This window comes from Patiria miniata, unplaced genomic scaffold (assembly GCF_015706575.1).
Source record: "Patiria miniata isolate m_02_andy unplaced genomic scaffold, ASM1570657v1 HiC_scaffold_9, whole genome shotgun sequence".
In the NCBI taxonomy this organism is placed as follows: domain Eukaryota; kingdom Metazoa; phylum Echinodermata; class Asteroidea; order Valvatida; family Asterinidae; genus Patiria; species Patiria miniata.
This window is the reverse complement of record NW_024037076.1, coordinates 11,398,926-11,412,083: the sequence shown is the minus strand read 5'-3', so window position 1 is coordinate 11,412,083 and position 13,158 is coordinate 11,398,926. Positions and strand designations below refer to the sequence as shown.

General features: G+C 41.4%; 1 protein-coding gene across 3 annotated transcripts in view; it reads right to left on the bottom strand.

Moving 5' to 3' along the window:
* Nucleotides 1-435: 435 nt before the first annotated feature.
* LOC119720264 (SUN domain-containing ossification factor-like) overlaps nt 436-13,158 on the bottom strand; it is a 40,758-nt gene continuing 28,035 nt past the window's right edge. For 2 of the 3 annotated variants that reach the window (XM_038189890.1, XM_038189889.1), the window contains exons 7-15: nt 11,035-11,108; nt 9,013-9,150; nt 8,218-8,278; nt 5,921-7,282; nt 5,045-5,132; nt 3,900-4,004; nt 2,910-3,150; nt 1,990-2,051; nt 1,090-1,455 (exon numbers count right to left, since the gene is read on the bottom strand). In XM_038189890.1, coding sequence (XP_038045818.1) covers nt 1,090-1,455; nt 1,990-2,051; nt 2,910-3,150; nt 3,900-4,004; nt 5,045-5,132; nt 5,921-7,282; nt 8,218-8,278; nt 9,013-9,150; nt 11,035-11,108 — 2,497 coding nt within the window. Of the gene's footprint in view, nt 1,456-1,989; nt 2,052-2,909; nt 3,151-3,899; nt 4,005-5,044; nt 5,133-5,920; nt 7,283-8,217; nt 8,279-9,012; nt 9,151-11,034; nt 11,109-13,158 lie in introns of all 3 variants that reach the window. The other variant, XM_038189888.1, reaches the window with a different exon arrangement.

Here is a 13,158-nt window from a genome sequence, read left to right as displayed (position 1 = left end):
TACCAACATCCTAGTAAGGTATTTCGTACAAACTTGGTAGTTTTGTTTTTCGATGTTTGCAAATGTTGTATATTCCCTTTAAGTATTCATTAGAGACATTTATACAATGCCTGAAATAAATCCTCGTTGATCACGTGTCATTTAATTATTCGTCCCAGCCCACGGCCTGGTCGCATTGCAAAAACAGAAGTTCTTTTTCACGGAAAATAGAACTTCCATTGCACGGTCACTATTGGTGGCTCTGACCAGTCAGATGACGAGGATTTATTCAAGTGTTGTATAAAACAAATAATGAATGTTTCACATTTGTGCAATGGAAATATTTTCATGAGGTGACAGATGGAATGTTCCAAGAGAATTCTATCTGTGACCTCATGAAATTATTCTTACCATTGCACTCATAAACATTCATTATTTGTATAATATTAAGTTTTGGTATCACAATGCTTGAAGAAAACTGTACAGGGGAAAAAAAACCAGGCTATTTTTTTAAAGCTCAAATATAGTACATGTTTCTGCTTTTTTTAATGTAACTTTTCAATGAATACGTATATTTTAAATTGTTTTCATAGCCTGACTTTTAACATCCCGCTGTTACATAAAGGCTGATAAAGCAGCATTTGTTATAACATTCAGACAAGTCGAAAGTGCTTAAAGCATTACAAAGACATTACAATATGAAACATCTTTGACGGAAAAAAGAAAAAAATATATATTTTTTTACATAGTACCTAACAACAGTGAATCACTGTAAGCACACATTTTGAATTTGGTTAACTGGTAAAGACTAATCTGCACGTGTTCCCACGGAAATCTTCAAATGAAAATCCATGACTTTTCCCATGACTTTTCCAGGACAAAATTTGGGTTTTCCGTGACCAATTCTTATACCAGTGATCACTGTAAACTCAAGGGGCTTCCTTCAATGGACAAACCACTGTGCATGCTGTTGTACAACTACCCCATGATGGACTATCTGACCAACAACTAGCACAATGCTTTCGCTACTGAAGGCAGCCTCTGTGGTAGCACGCCAGGACAGGTCTACAGCACAGGATCACTGGATATCTTAGGTATCTAGATCAGCTGCTACCTTCGACCATTCACCATCAGCCCATGCTTCTTCACCACATTCCTGCCTCCCACTTTGGGACGTTGTTGTTGTTGTTGTTGTTGTTGCCTCATAGGGGGAGCACCCCTGCTAATGTCCTGCACACGGCCGTTTATCTCTTCAGCACTGACCGTCCTATGGACGGGATCTGTGGGGGAGTCCGGGGGTGTCCGCCCCCCGCTGAAAGCGGAGCCCCTGAAGAGGACGCCGGCGGCCGTCATCTTGGATGCTCGTTTGGGCGGGACGGTGGGTTGATGACTTTGTTGCAGGGCGGAGTTGGAGATGCTTTTGGTAGGTTTGTGCTTGGCTTTGTTCTTTGGTTTCTGGCGTGGGGGCTCATTGACCTATTTGGAAAACAAAACAGCCACAATCGTTTCAAATGAAATATGAACACTGCTTCCACGTGTAAACACAAAGTAAATATTTCACAACTCAAAAACTGTTCTTAAACACAAGCTAGTGCATTGGGTTCACATGCACTGTTGACTAGTCGTGCATTGGAATGAGTCTCCCACACAAGCACTTTCAACTCAATCTTTACGAAAGTACATCCTCAGCCGAAAGATAAACGTTGTTTAAAGGTTTTACACATCTCTTGTAAAAAGCTGGTCAAATGTCATCGCAAAACTTCTGGGTCCTGGCTCCCTGCTGTACATTATGAATACGCGGGGCTATTGGTAACCAGTGATGCAACCAGACCCAGTAGGCTGGTTCCAAATAGTCGACTAGCGTAGTCAACCATCGTCGACTGGACACAGTTTGGGCTAACTTTAGTCGAACTATGGTTACCCATTGGTCAACAATAGTTCTTGCGCGAACTTGCCCATAAATGATAGCTGGTTTTCTTTAATTGCTAGCTTTGGTTAAATTCTTTTTACCTGCTTGAGAGATTCCAAGAATGGAGTGCTGGGGCCGATGATAAGCAGATCATCACAGCTACCTGCAGAAAGATGAACAATCAGAGCTTAGCAATCCGTCTCAATTATTCTGTCACTTATTCAGGCTGTTTCATGCCTCATGCAAACCCATCAGGACCTCCTCTTCAAATGCAAACGTCTTACCAATCGACCACCGAGCTTGCCAGGTGTCAGCTGGCTGGTTCAAATCGAGTTGTGGGTTCAAGTCCGAAACGAGCAAACTTGTGATTTTTTTCCCCTGCAAGTCCTTTGACAACATTGATTGTTATACCTGTTATTTGTTGTCCTGTTATTTGATTGTTATTGTTTGTCTTGAATACTGTATTTTCATTGGCCTAGAACGATCACGTGTTAAGTTTATATTAAAAGTCATAGCACACTCCCTGTGGGATATGCACGTGATATCCCACAGGGAGTGTGCTATGACTTTGTACGTACTGGGTACGTATGGTGTGAAATGCTGGTATCGTTGGTACCCATGTTATTTTCACCATGTTTTCACATATGAGAGGGAGCAGGGAACTAGCAGACGATCAGCTGTTTCTAGCACGCAACATGCATACATGTGAGTTGATGTTCGATTGTCATGACTGTTGTGTTTACTGTTTTTGCGATTTTTACATTAAAATCAAAAGAATCCAAGACAGAGGTATAACAAAACAACTGTTGACTGCTGTGATGTGAGATATGACGTTTAGAACACCCTCGGGGCGCACAGCACCCTTGGCTTTGCCTCAGGTGCTATGCGCCCCAGGGTGTTCTAAACGTCATATCCCACATCACAGCAGTCAACAATTGTTAAGTCTACTATGTTTATAAAATATGTCGGTGAAGGGCAGCACCCAATACTGGAAAAGGAGTATAATTAAAAGTGTCCTTACCTCCTGATATGGTTCTTTGGCCGACCCGTGGCGGAGTCCTGTTCTCATATTCAAGCCCCTTCTTCTCGGATACTGACGGATGGGAGTTTCTCCTGATGCCATTGTCGTGACTACGAACGACAAAAGGTGTACTGTGGCTGGCTATGGAGCGCCCTCTACGGACGCGTCTTATGCAAATCAGGAAGATGAAGCTCATCAGGACGATTTCGATGAACAGGAAGAATAAGTGGCGCTCTGCAACCTGAAACGGAAAGATATACACATGAATCCAGCATTTCCATAATTAATATGTGTACAGACAGTGGAACGTCGATACTCTGAACCCCGCTATACCAAACGTTCGGCTATACCGAACATTGTCTTTGGCTCCCGTTTTTTTGTGTACAAAACGTACCAAAATTGTTGTTGAAAAATGACAACAGAAGAGCGACAAGTGGCTATTATTTCCTTGTTCACACTGCAAATCATGGATTTAGATTTGATCATTTTTTTTGTAGAAATTTGATTGGAATTGACAGAGGGGCCTCGTAGCCCAGAGCTATGGAGTGGAAGGTTGGCGGTTCGAATCCTATTCGGACCAAAAACTGGAAAACTCTCTCTGACGACCCAACAGCAAAATGGGTACCTGATTCGTTCAGGGAAGGTAAGACGGCGAGAGGAGAGGACTGGGCCCCGCCACTCATATGCCACACCCAACGTCCACAGTGGACCTCTAACATCCCACTGCCCCTACGGCCAGTAAAGGCTATGGGACCTTTACCTTTTTACCTTAGTTGTCGGTGAAATTGTCAAAGAGGCAAAGGTTACTGTGCACTGCACCAGCACTGTGTGAGATTTTGAATAGTTGTCAGTTGTGAAGGACTCCATTACAAAACTCTGTAACAGGTTTCCTGTAGCCTACCTGCTTAATAAAGAGTCCAGGAACAAAATAATTTTCCGTGGGTTTAGCCGAGGGGAAGGAAACAGATGGCTGAATGGATTCTTCCTTACCTCTTTATGGAGGCCATCCAATCTCTGATTGGTTGCCTCCAGGTTCATCATGACCTCTGACATCTGACCTTCCAGTCGGGTGATGTACTCCTGCTGTCTCTGGTCCTGAAGGGCAAAAATAAATGTATAGCGTATCAATATAAACTGAAGAGATAATAATAATAATAATAATAATAATAATAATAATATCGGAGTCTTATATAGCGCACGTATCTACCAACAATTAGGTACTCAAGGTGCTGGAAATTATGTCTATTATTAAAGAAAGGTAAATAAAGTTTATGAGAAATATGAGACCCATTATGTAGTACCTTATAATGGTTTACAAGGTACTGCGGCGCATATTGCAGCCACTGCCAGAAACACCGGGGCTAACCCCTTCTCTTAGCGATAAGTGTCACTGGGTTCTTTAAAGGGTATTACACAACACACGGGACCTACGGCTTAACGTCCCATCCGAAGGATGAAGCAATAATGGTAAAGCGCCTTGCTCAAGAGCACAAGCACCATGTTCCCACGGTCAGGATTCGAACCCATGTACCACGGCACACGAGTCGAACACCGTAACCATTGGACCACAGCACCCCACAATACAATCTCATAGATACAATCCAATACAACCCCATAGATACAATCTGCTCAAAGGCTTTACCACCCAACAAGCTATTGACCTATCGCGGTAGAATCGCCTTAGAATTGCGTCAACGCAGCTTGTGAAATATTGTCCAATTATATGATATATACAAATGGATGCGGAACACGCAACATCTGAGACAAACAAAACTTAACAACATACAAAAATTCCATAGGGTTGTCTAAAGGGCGTGGCTAACTCGCAAACGGCGATAGGTCAATTGTGGGACAAGTGGGGGAAATTCAAAACCTTCCTTTTTATTGACAATGCCGATTGAATTTCTTCAAAATTTCTTTCAAAGTTTTTTTCAAATGCAATTTAGTTCTTTGAAACCAAGATATGGGCATGATGTTTTAATCCTTGAAGAATCTTTTTCAAATGCGATGGCTTTGAAAACAGAAGAAAAAGTTGCATATCTCAATGCCAAATCTGAACCCTGAACTTGTTTATGAATGATGGATACCAATTACTCTCTATGTTTGGGGATATAGCAGCTATGCATGTCACCCACCTTCTCTTCTGCTTTCTGGGCATTCTCTGTCAGTGTCTGGACGGTCTTGTTGAAGGCTTTCTGCATGTCGTCCATCCGCTTGCGATACCTGCGAGAGAGAGAGAGAGAGAGAGAGAGAGTGAAATAGACGATATTCTCAACTCACTTCCAATTAATGACATTTGTGATGACTGGCATCCCATTTTTCTGTAAACGCTGCTTTACAGGGTCATCTGCTGGGAATTCAAGCCACTTTGATTAGCCACAACTCGTTGGACAATTAAAAATCAATTGGAAACAGCAAAGCAGAAACCAGCAGGTCTCTGAATTAACGAAGGCCAGAACTGCAATTGATTCCATCACTGGTCAACCACAAGTCATCAGGGAGGGAACAATTAACATTTTGAATGGCTTGTGACTGGATCACTTGTGATAGACTTGTGACGACTAGTAATGTACTGATTAAACTTCTGATGAAGGCGCAGGACACGAGAACATTACCTTCCAGGACACTCAACAGAAAAGTTATGAAAATCTCTGACAAAGAGAAAAGTACACGAACCTGTACATTCAATATATATCTTTAATGTTTTAGTCTGTGAGAATAGACCTTATACTGTTGCAGGTATCTTAGAGGGTGATTTTTGTTATTTTAATCAAGTAACAATGACTGCACAAAACCTTTCCAAGCGATATAAAGCCTTTGCCCTCCCACTCCGCCTTAATATATGCCTTAGGTTTATCTCACATTACCGGTACTTGCTCATTACTTGCCAAATTTGTTGAAGATATTTGTAGAAACCATGCACCCTTCAACCATGTCCCTGGTTAGAGATTAGTCTCCTATATTTCCTTCCGAATCTAACAGGTAATAAAACAAAGATCTATTCTGATTACCTTTGGCTCAGTTCCTCCAGGTACCTGCTGCTCAAGGACATATTCAGCTCCAGTGACTTGATGCGGTTATTCAGCCTCATGAAGACTGATTCCTTCTGAGCGACAGAACCAAGGCCACTGCTTCCGTTGGTCCCCAGTTCCGGGACGGTTTTGGTTCCTTTCCCAGCTGTCTCGGACTTGGCATTCTCGGGAGTCTTACTAACTGATTCTACTTCTGCAGTCTCTTTGGTTTCTGTTTTAAGGCTTTTCCTAGTGTCCTCGGCTTCCCCCGTTTTACCCGGGTCCTTCTCTGTGGCATCTGCTTGTCTGCTTTTGTCTTGCGGGACGGCGGGATCTGGTTTCCTGGCATCGGCCGAGTCTTTGGATGCTATCCCGGTATCTGCAACTGGTGCTTGCAGTTCTGTGGGCGCTGCTTCCTCAACTGGTGCTTTCTCGTGAGATTCACCACTCACTTCAGTACTTTTCTCTTTCACTTGAGCACTGTCATCCTTCCCACCTGCAGGCGATGAATCGGTCGCAGGAGAAGGTTCTTCAGGCTTCAGGTTCTCCACTTTGGCAGGTGGAGCAGGAGTTTCTTTATCAACTGCGGGTGATTTGCTTGGAGGCAGCTGCTCTGGACTCTCCCGGTCCCGTTGCTCGGCCTCTTCCTGTACACGAGTGGGCTCAAGCCTGATCGGTGGGTGCAGCATGATCCCAGGCTGGTGTGTGGGCACTGTGGCACAGGTGGCTTTTAGAGATGGCGTCGGGGAGGGGAGCATGTTTCCCGCTTCTGCCGTCGCCATTGGCTGTGGTGATGTGGTACTGGTTGGCGTCTCCTTTGACTCAGAGTGTTTATGCTTTTCAGAGGGGGTGGTTTTGGATACTGTAGCACCACTAGGAGAGATCTCAAGACTCTCAAGCACAATTTCCTTGCGCCGAATTTGGTCTTTATCACTGTCAAGCTTCTGTTCAGATGTTTCCTCAGAAGTTTTCTTCTGTGATTGGACGTCAAGGTCATCCACTACAGATTTTGTCTGTTCCTTTTTCTGAGAAGCCTGCTCAACCTCTTTAGGAGATCCTATTGAGTCCTTCTGAACTTTAGAAGGCTCTAGCGTCTGCGCACTGCGCAACAACGACACACTAAGCATATCCTTGCAGCACAGAAACGAATGCGTTGTCTGTAAGGATGCCGAGACTTCGCGGACGCAGCAATCCTGAAACTTTTCGCCGTAGTTCGGAGTGAAGCACCTCGTCGATCCAGGGCATTCTTTGTGGAACTGGGCCGAGTCCAGACTGAAATTGGACATGTTCTGGGAGTTGCATTGTAGAGATTCTTGTTCAGCTGTTGCTGATACATTGGAAGGTTCGGACTGCAGCTCTTTCCTGTTAACGAGTAAAATGTTGAATTGGTTGAATGAGGCAGACCTTGGATTCTTTAACCCTAACCTTCCCAAATCCTCCCAAATCATCTTTGCAAAATTGAGGGTTTTGCAGGATTGAGGCCATATGGCAGAAGTGTGTGGCTGATTTTGGAGGGTGCACTTTGCCAAGGTCTATTTGCCCAGACCTTGTGTTGTTTATGCTCAGCCGTGCATACATTTAGGCCTATATTATACTTTAAATCCTCCGCACTGCTCTAGGATGTCACTGGTTCTGCCTTAACATATTGACAGTGATTGCTGGAGGATTTTACAGTATTGAGGCAGTGGTCACCCCTCCAAGGATCACATTCCAGAAATAACAGAGGATTTTGCAGGATTGATCAGGCTGTATGTTATTTTTACATGGAGACATTTTAGGATTTTGCAGAATTGAGGTTTAAATCCTAGAAAAAAGGGCCTGGGGAGTTAGGGTTAAAGTTTTATGACAGCACTAACTCCCCTTGATTCTTCAAAATTCTCCAGAAGATTTGTAAGAATTTTGCAGGACTGAGGACAGAATAAGCAAAATCAAAATGATACAACCATTCTTGTGTGGCATAGACCCTAGAAAAAAATGCATCTGCTTTTGGGATTATGTAGGATCAAGGAAAGTTAAGCCAAGCTGCTATTACTTTTATACATGGAACTTAATACTGTGTGAAAGTACCAAGAACATGCTACAAGACTTCTGCATAGTGGCAGGTTTTGCAGACTTCCAGAGGGTTTCTAGCAAAAATAACTAGGGGTAAAATGGCATGAAGTGATGGTGCATTGGCAAATGGGTGCAAGTCAATGATTCCGCTTCAAAACAAGTCTATTTTGTGGGTCAAATATCCAAAGACAAGATGTCAAGTTTGCAAGACTTTTAATTCAATGTCCAAACAAACATGCACTTACGGTTTATCTTCTGGCATACAGGGTAGCATCTCTTCTGCCTCTGTGCAGGACTTGTTTTTATCTGGAGAATAAAATAACAACAATACGTACACAATAATGGGTACCGACCTACTCAACTGATGGATAGAAAACTATAACATTATAAGTTTGATCTTTGACACCTATATGTACCTATTCTGTGTGAGGAACTATATCAGGCTCGCAATTTGCAAAGGTGTTCACAAAACTATGTCTCCATTTCAAGACATAAAACTACGTCCCCTTTGTTTTTAGCAAACGAGTGCCTTCTACCCAGATTGGATAAATCGGCCTGCATTTCCCACGCCGATACTACATGTATAGTCATCATTTCAATAGCATATACAGAGAGCCAAAATAAACATTTTTTTAATTAAAATTTTTTATACGCAACTCAATCCCACCAGCTACAGTCAATCTTGACAAACATTGCTGGTGGGTAATAAAAAATCACATGAAAAGAACAACAGGCAAGGAGCATGCACAGCGGCATTAATAGGACTTTAATAGAAAAAAGCCTAGAAACATGCTCGGGCTAATATGAACTTTAATACATGAAGCCAGGGACTATAAATAATCAAACAAACTTAAACTTAAACATAATTTAAGTTGAAAATCTTATTTTTTTCTCTCACTGGAGTTGGTCTTCAAAGTTTCAGCCCATGATTTGGGTTTTTTTTCCATGCATAAATTCCAATGACCTATCACTTTCCTTTCAGAGGACTATTATATTTTTGGATCTGGTAAAAAAACAACCCGAAGCAACTGTCAACTTACTATTGCAGGGAACGGCCTCTTTAACGCTGCCGTTGCCTGTGATGACGTTCATGAGGTTTCGCACCAGACCTTTAGCGCTCTGCAACAAGCCGTGGTTGTCATCACTGGGGGCTTGGGTTGGATGCGCTGGCAAGACTTCTGAAGAGGAAAACAATAGCTGTTATTGTCAGATGCCTCCACCCTTAAAGTTAGAGGAGATAATCTGTGCCAATTTGTGACCTGTTCTGTCAAAATCAGACTTTTCTGGGCATAAGGTCGAAAATGATATTTTTACATATTGTTAACCTATGTTCTTTTTCCTTTTAATAAGTGGTTTAATTTTTGAAACCGGTCATTCCTGGGCAGAGTTATGCTATTTTGAAGTTCATTGTGTCGAAAAGTAGAAAACGGAGAAAATGGCCACGAACGTCACAAAACAGTTATTTCTTTAACTGATATACCGTACCTTATCAAAATCATCAAAAATAGTATATGTAGAGTTCAAATTAGGGTTTCAAACTTTTATAATATAGTTTAGACATGTTCGGGATAACAAATATGCAAAAATTTGAAAATCGATAAAAATCACCCCCACAGCGTTTTTTGGCCCTATCTCAATTTCAACCTCTGCCCAGAAGCGTCTGCTTTTGACAGAACAGGTCACATTTCATTGTGGTGTTTATTGTTACACACTCAACTGGGGACTATCTGACCATATACAATGTAAAGGGGACGAGCTTTAGTCAGAGTTCCCAGCACTCTATGATAGATATTTCCAACAAGAATTTTCCCAAATTCCATAAGAAATATTTTCACTTTGTCGATGGGAAGTCACGAGGTTGTTATAGCAAAGCATCTAGACACTGATAATATTCACACTGCATGAACCAGGCATGCAACTGGGAATTCAGAAAAAAACGAGGAAACTCCGAACCACAACAGACTTTGTGCAGTGTTTTTCAATTTGTCATGGCATTCATGAGAAGTAAAAAACGCGGAAATCAGCGGATCCAAGGAAAAGTTGCATGCCTGATAAACACTAAAAAGCCATCATAGCCAGTCAGTCAATGGACACAGCATGGACACACGGCACAAGATGCACATACATGTACACCAAACTGGTGAAAAAAAAACTTTCCCTTCTGGGTCACTGTTAAATTCCCCGAGTTTCCTTGACTGGAAAAATGGAAACTCATCTTCAAGGTTTTTCAGATTGGCCGGGAACCTTGTTAGTTAATGCAAGCTTTAATTTTCATTTGAGGGATTGCTTTCACTTGAATGGCACAAAGATGCACTGAAATTACTGAAGTACGAAGTACATCAGCCTGCAGTAACAACATGCAAACTCTGCACCCACAACGATGGGTTTTGCTCCTCTATCGCAGGGCATCATGAGAAACTAAAGTCAGACTTGGTACTACTTTTACAACGAGACTTGAGATACTGTGAATAACAGGAACAGTGTGTGTTGTACCCACAGACATATAAATGCATAGACCGCCAGGTTCCATTCGAAACTACATGCGCATTCCGTGATTTCGTGGCGCCCGATTAAAATCCCAAACTATGGGCAAATTCACCCCTCGGTATAGGGATTTTACACACACCCAATCTATTCCATTAAAAAAATTCTATGAAGTTATTTTTCGATAGCAAAAAAAAATCCCTTGTGTACTTAGAAAGATTTAGGTACCGTAGATTACAAACCAATAAGGTGCACAACTTTTTTTCAATTGGATTGTGAGTAAAACAGCCATTTTTAGCTGAAAAAATTATGCCTGGTATGTAAATGTATTTAGTGTCCTAAGCATGTATCTGCATTGAACGTGCGCCGAGCGGATACGCGCAATGCCAACAAGCGTTTTGCCCATACTTTTTCGAATCCCGGTTTTACGCGCACGACTGGCGGTCTATGCGTTTATACGTCTGTGGTTGTACCCTCATTGGTAAAGTGATGAGTTTCAAACTCTTCCTCCCTCTTATAACACTCCAAAACACAGAAAGGCAAAGATAGACCGAAGCACGAATGATATGAAGAATTACCTGAATCGTCTTGTATGGTTTCTTGTGCTACATTCTCCTCGTCAATCTCTTCCACCATGCTGGTACCAAACACTCTAAATGTTGAACAGAAGCACAACTAGTTACAGGCCATGCAAATAGCGTAACCGTAACTTTCAGCAAATTGAGACAATGCCAGGAGCCACAGCTGCAATCAAGTCATTACAAGTCCATCTTATCTCAACTGAACAGGCATGCAACTGGGAATTTAGAAAAATACGAGGACGATCCAAACCACATGAGATTTTGTACCATATTTTTCACTTTGTAATGGCATTCATGAGAAGAAAAGAACGAAGAAATCAGCGGATCCGAGGAAAAGTTGCATGCCTGTTTAAGATTGTGAATAAATGAAAATGCATGCTTGGTCATTGAATAATTGCTGGGACTTCCTGGAATGAAACGTATGTTTCATGTTTTTAATGAACAGTGAAGTTTACGGCACCGTGAAAGGCGTGAATGTATCCATTTGGGTGTGTGTGTGTGTGTGTAAAATTCACACTTAGGAACACTAATGATATTTTGAAATGTGCTTAACCCTAACTCCCCAGTATACCCATTCAAGCAAATTCCAACACCCACATGGGAAATCGTACACACACACTGTTGGACTTACTTTCTAAAGGTACATGTATGCCAAACCCAATGTAAAAGGCCATCAGTTTAGGGGTACTGTGCCTATGCCAACAGATTTCAACAAAACCTGCTGTTGGGCTTTCATGGGTTGAGTTCGGTTAGGGTTAAGCTCACTTTTTAAAACACATTTTTCGAGGGAGATAATCAGACTCTTTACCCTTAAAGTAACTTTTATACTTGTTTTAAAACTATTTTCATTGCCAATAGGTTTTATAGAGTTTATTGGGAGGTGCTTTGAGGTATTTTACATAAAGCACCATATAAATGCCTTTATTATTATTATGTACAGACACTGACGGATGGAGGCTTTTCTCAATGTTATTATTGCCGGGAAAAGTTCAAATCGATTCCAAATGGAATCGCGATTTCTGAATGGAAACAGAATCGATTCCAAAATTTATGGAGTCGCTTAAGGCTTATGTTTGGAATAGGGCAAGTTAAAATGCTAAAGCACAGTACACAAGAATTGCTGTGTTTAATTTGAATGTATTTCTTGGGTCAACGTACATGCAGGATGAGTGCTGTGTTGTGCAACCTACATTATCTTTCAATAATTGGGTGGTTATCTAATGACTAAACTGATCTTTCACACATTCTCAACAAACGTTAGTGTGACCACAATGTTTGGGATTATCTGCCTAGTCTCAATGCAAACATGTTTTGAGTTTCAACTTGTTATCTATAAAATCCTGCTGTAATGCGATTTACAGCTAAGTATTAACTTTGTCTGATTAAAATCTGGAGAAACAAAATCTCCACCATCCAGGATTTAAATCTCTAGTTAATTATAAACTGTCACAGCTAGTGTGATAAACACATTGACAAATGGGCACCGAAACAGTATACAGATAAACCGGGTAACATGGTTTGAGTGTGGATAGTCTATATTAGCTCCCCACGGTATTGGAAGTTGATAATAATAATAATAATCGTAGTGCTATAGCACTTTCCATCGTATCAACGATCTCAAATCACTTTACAATTATTACCCCGTTCATCAGGCCACAACACCACGCGGCAGCCGATATGTGACCTGTTCTGTCAAAATCAGACTTTTCTGGGCATAAGGTCGAAAATAATATTTTTACATATTGATAACATACATGTATGCTCTTTTTCCTTTTAATAGGTGTTTTAATTTTTGAAACCGGTCATTCCTGGGCAGAGTTATGCTATTTTGAAGTTCATTGTGTCGAAAAGTAGAAAACGGAGAAAATGGCCACGAATGTCACAAAACAGTTATTTCTTTAACTGATATACCTTATCAAAATCATCAAAAAATAGTATTTGTAGAGTTCAAATTAGGGTTTCAAACTTTTATAATATAGTTTAGACATGTTCAGGATTACAAATATGCAAACATTTGAAAATCGATAAAAATCACCCCCACAGCGTTTTTTGGCCCTATCTCAATTTCAACCTCTGCCCAGAAGCGTCTGCTTTTGACAGAACGGGTCACATATCAGCGCA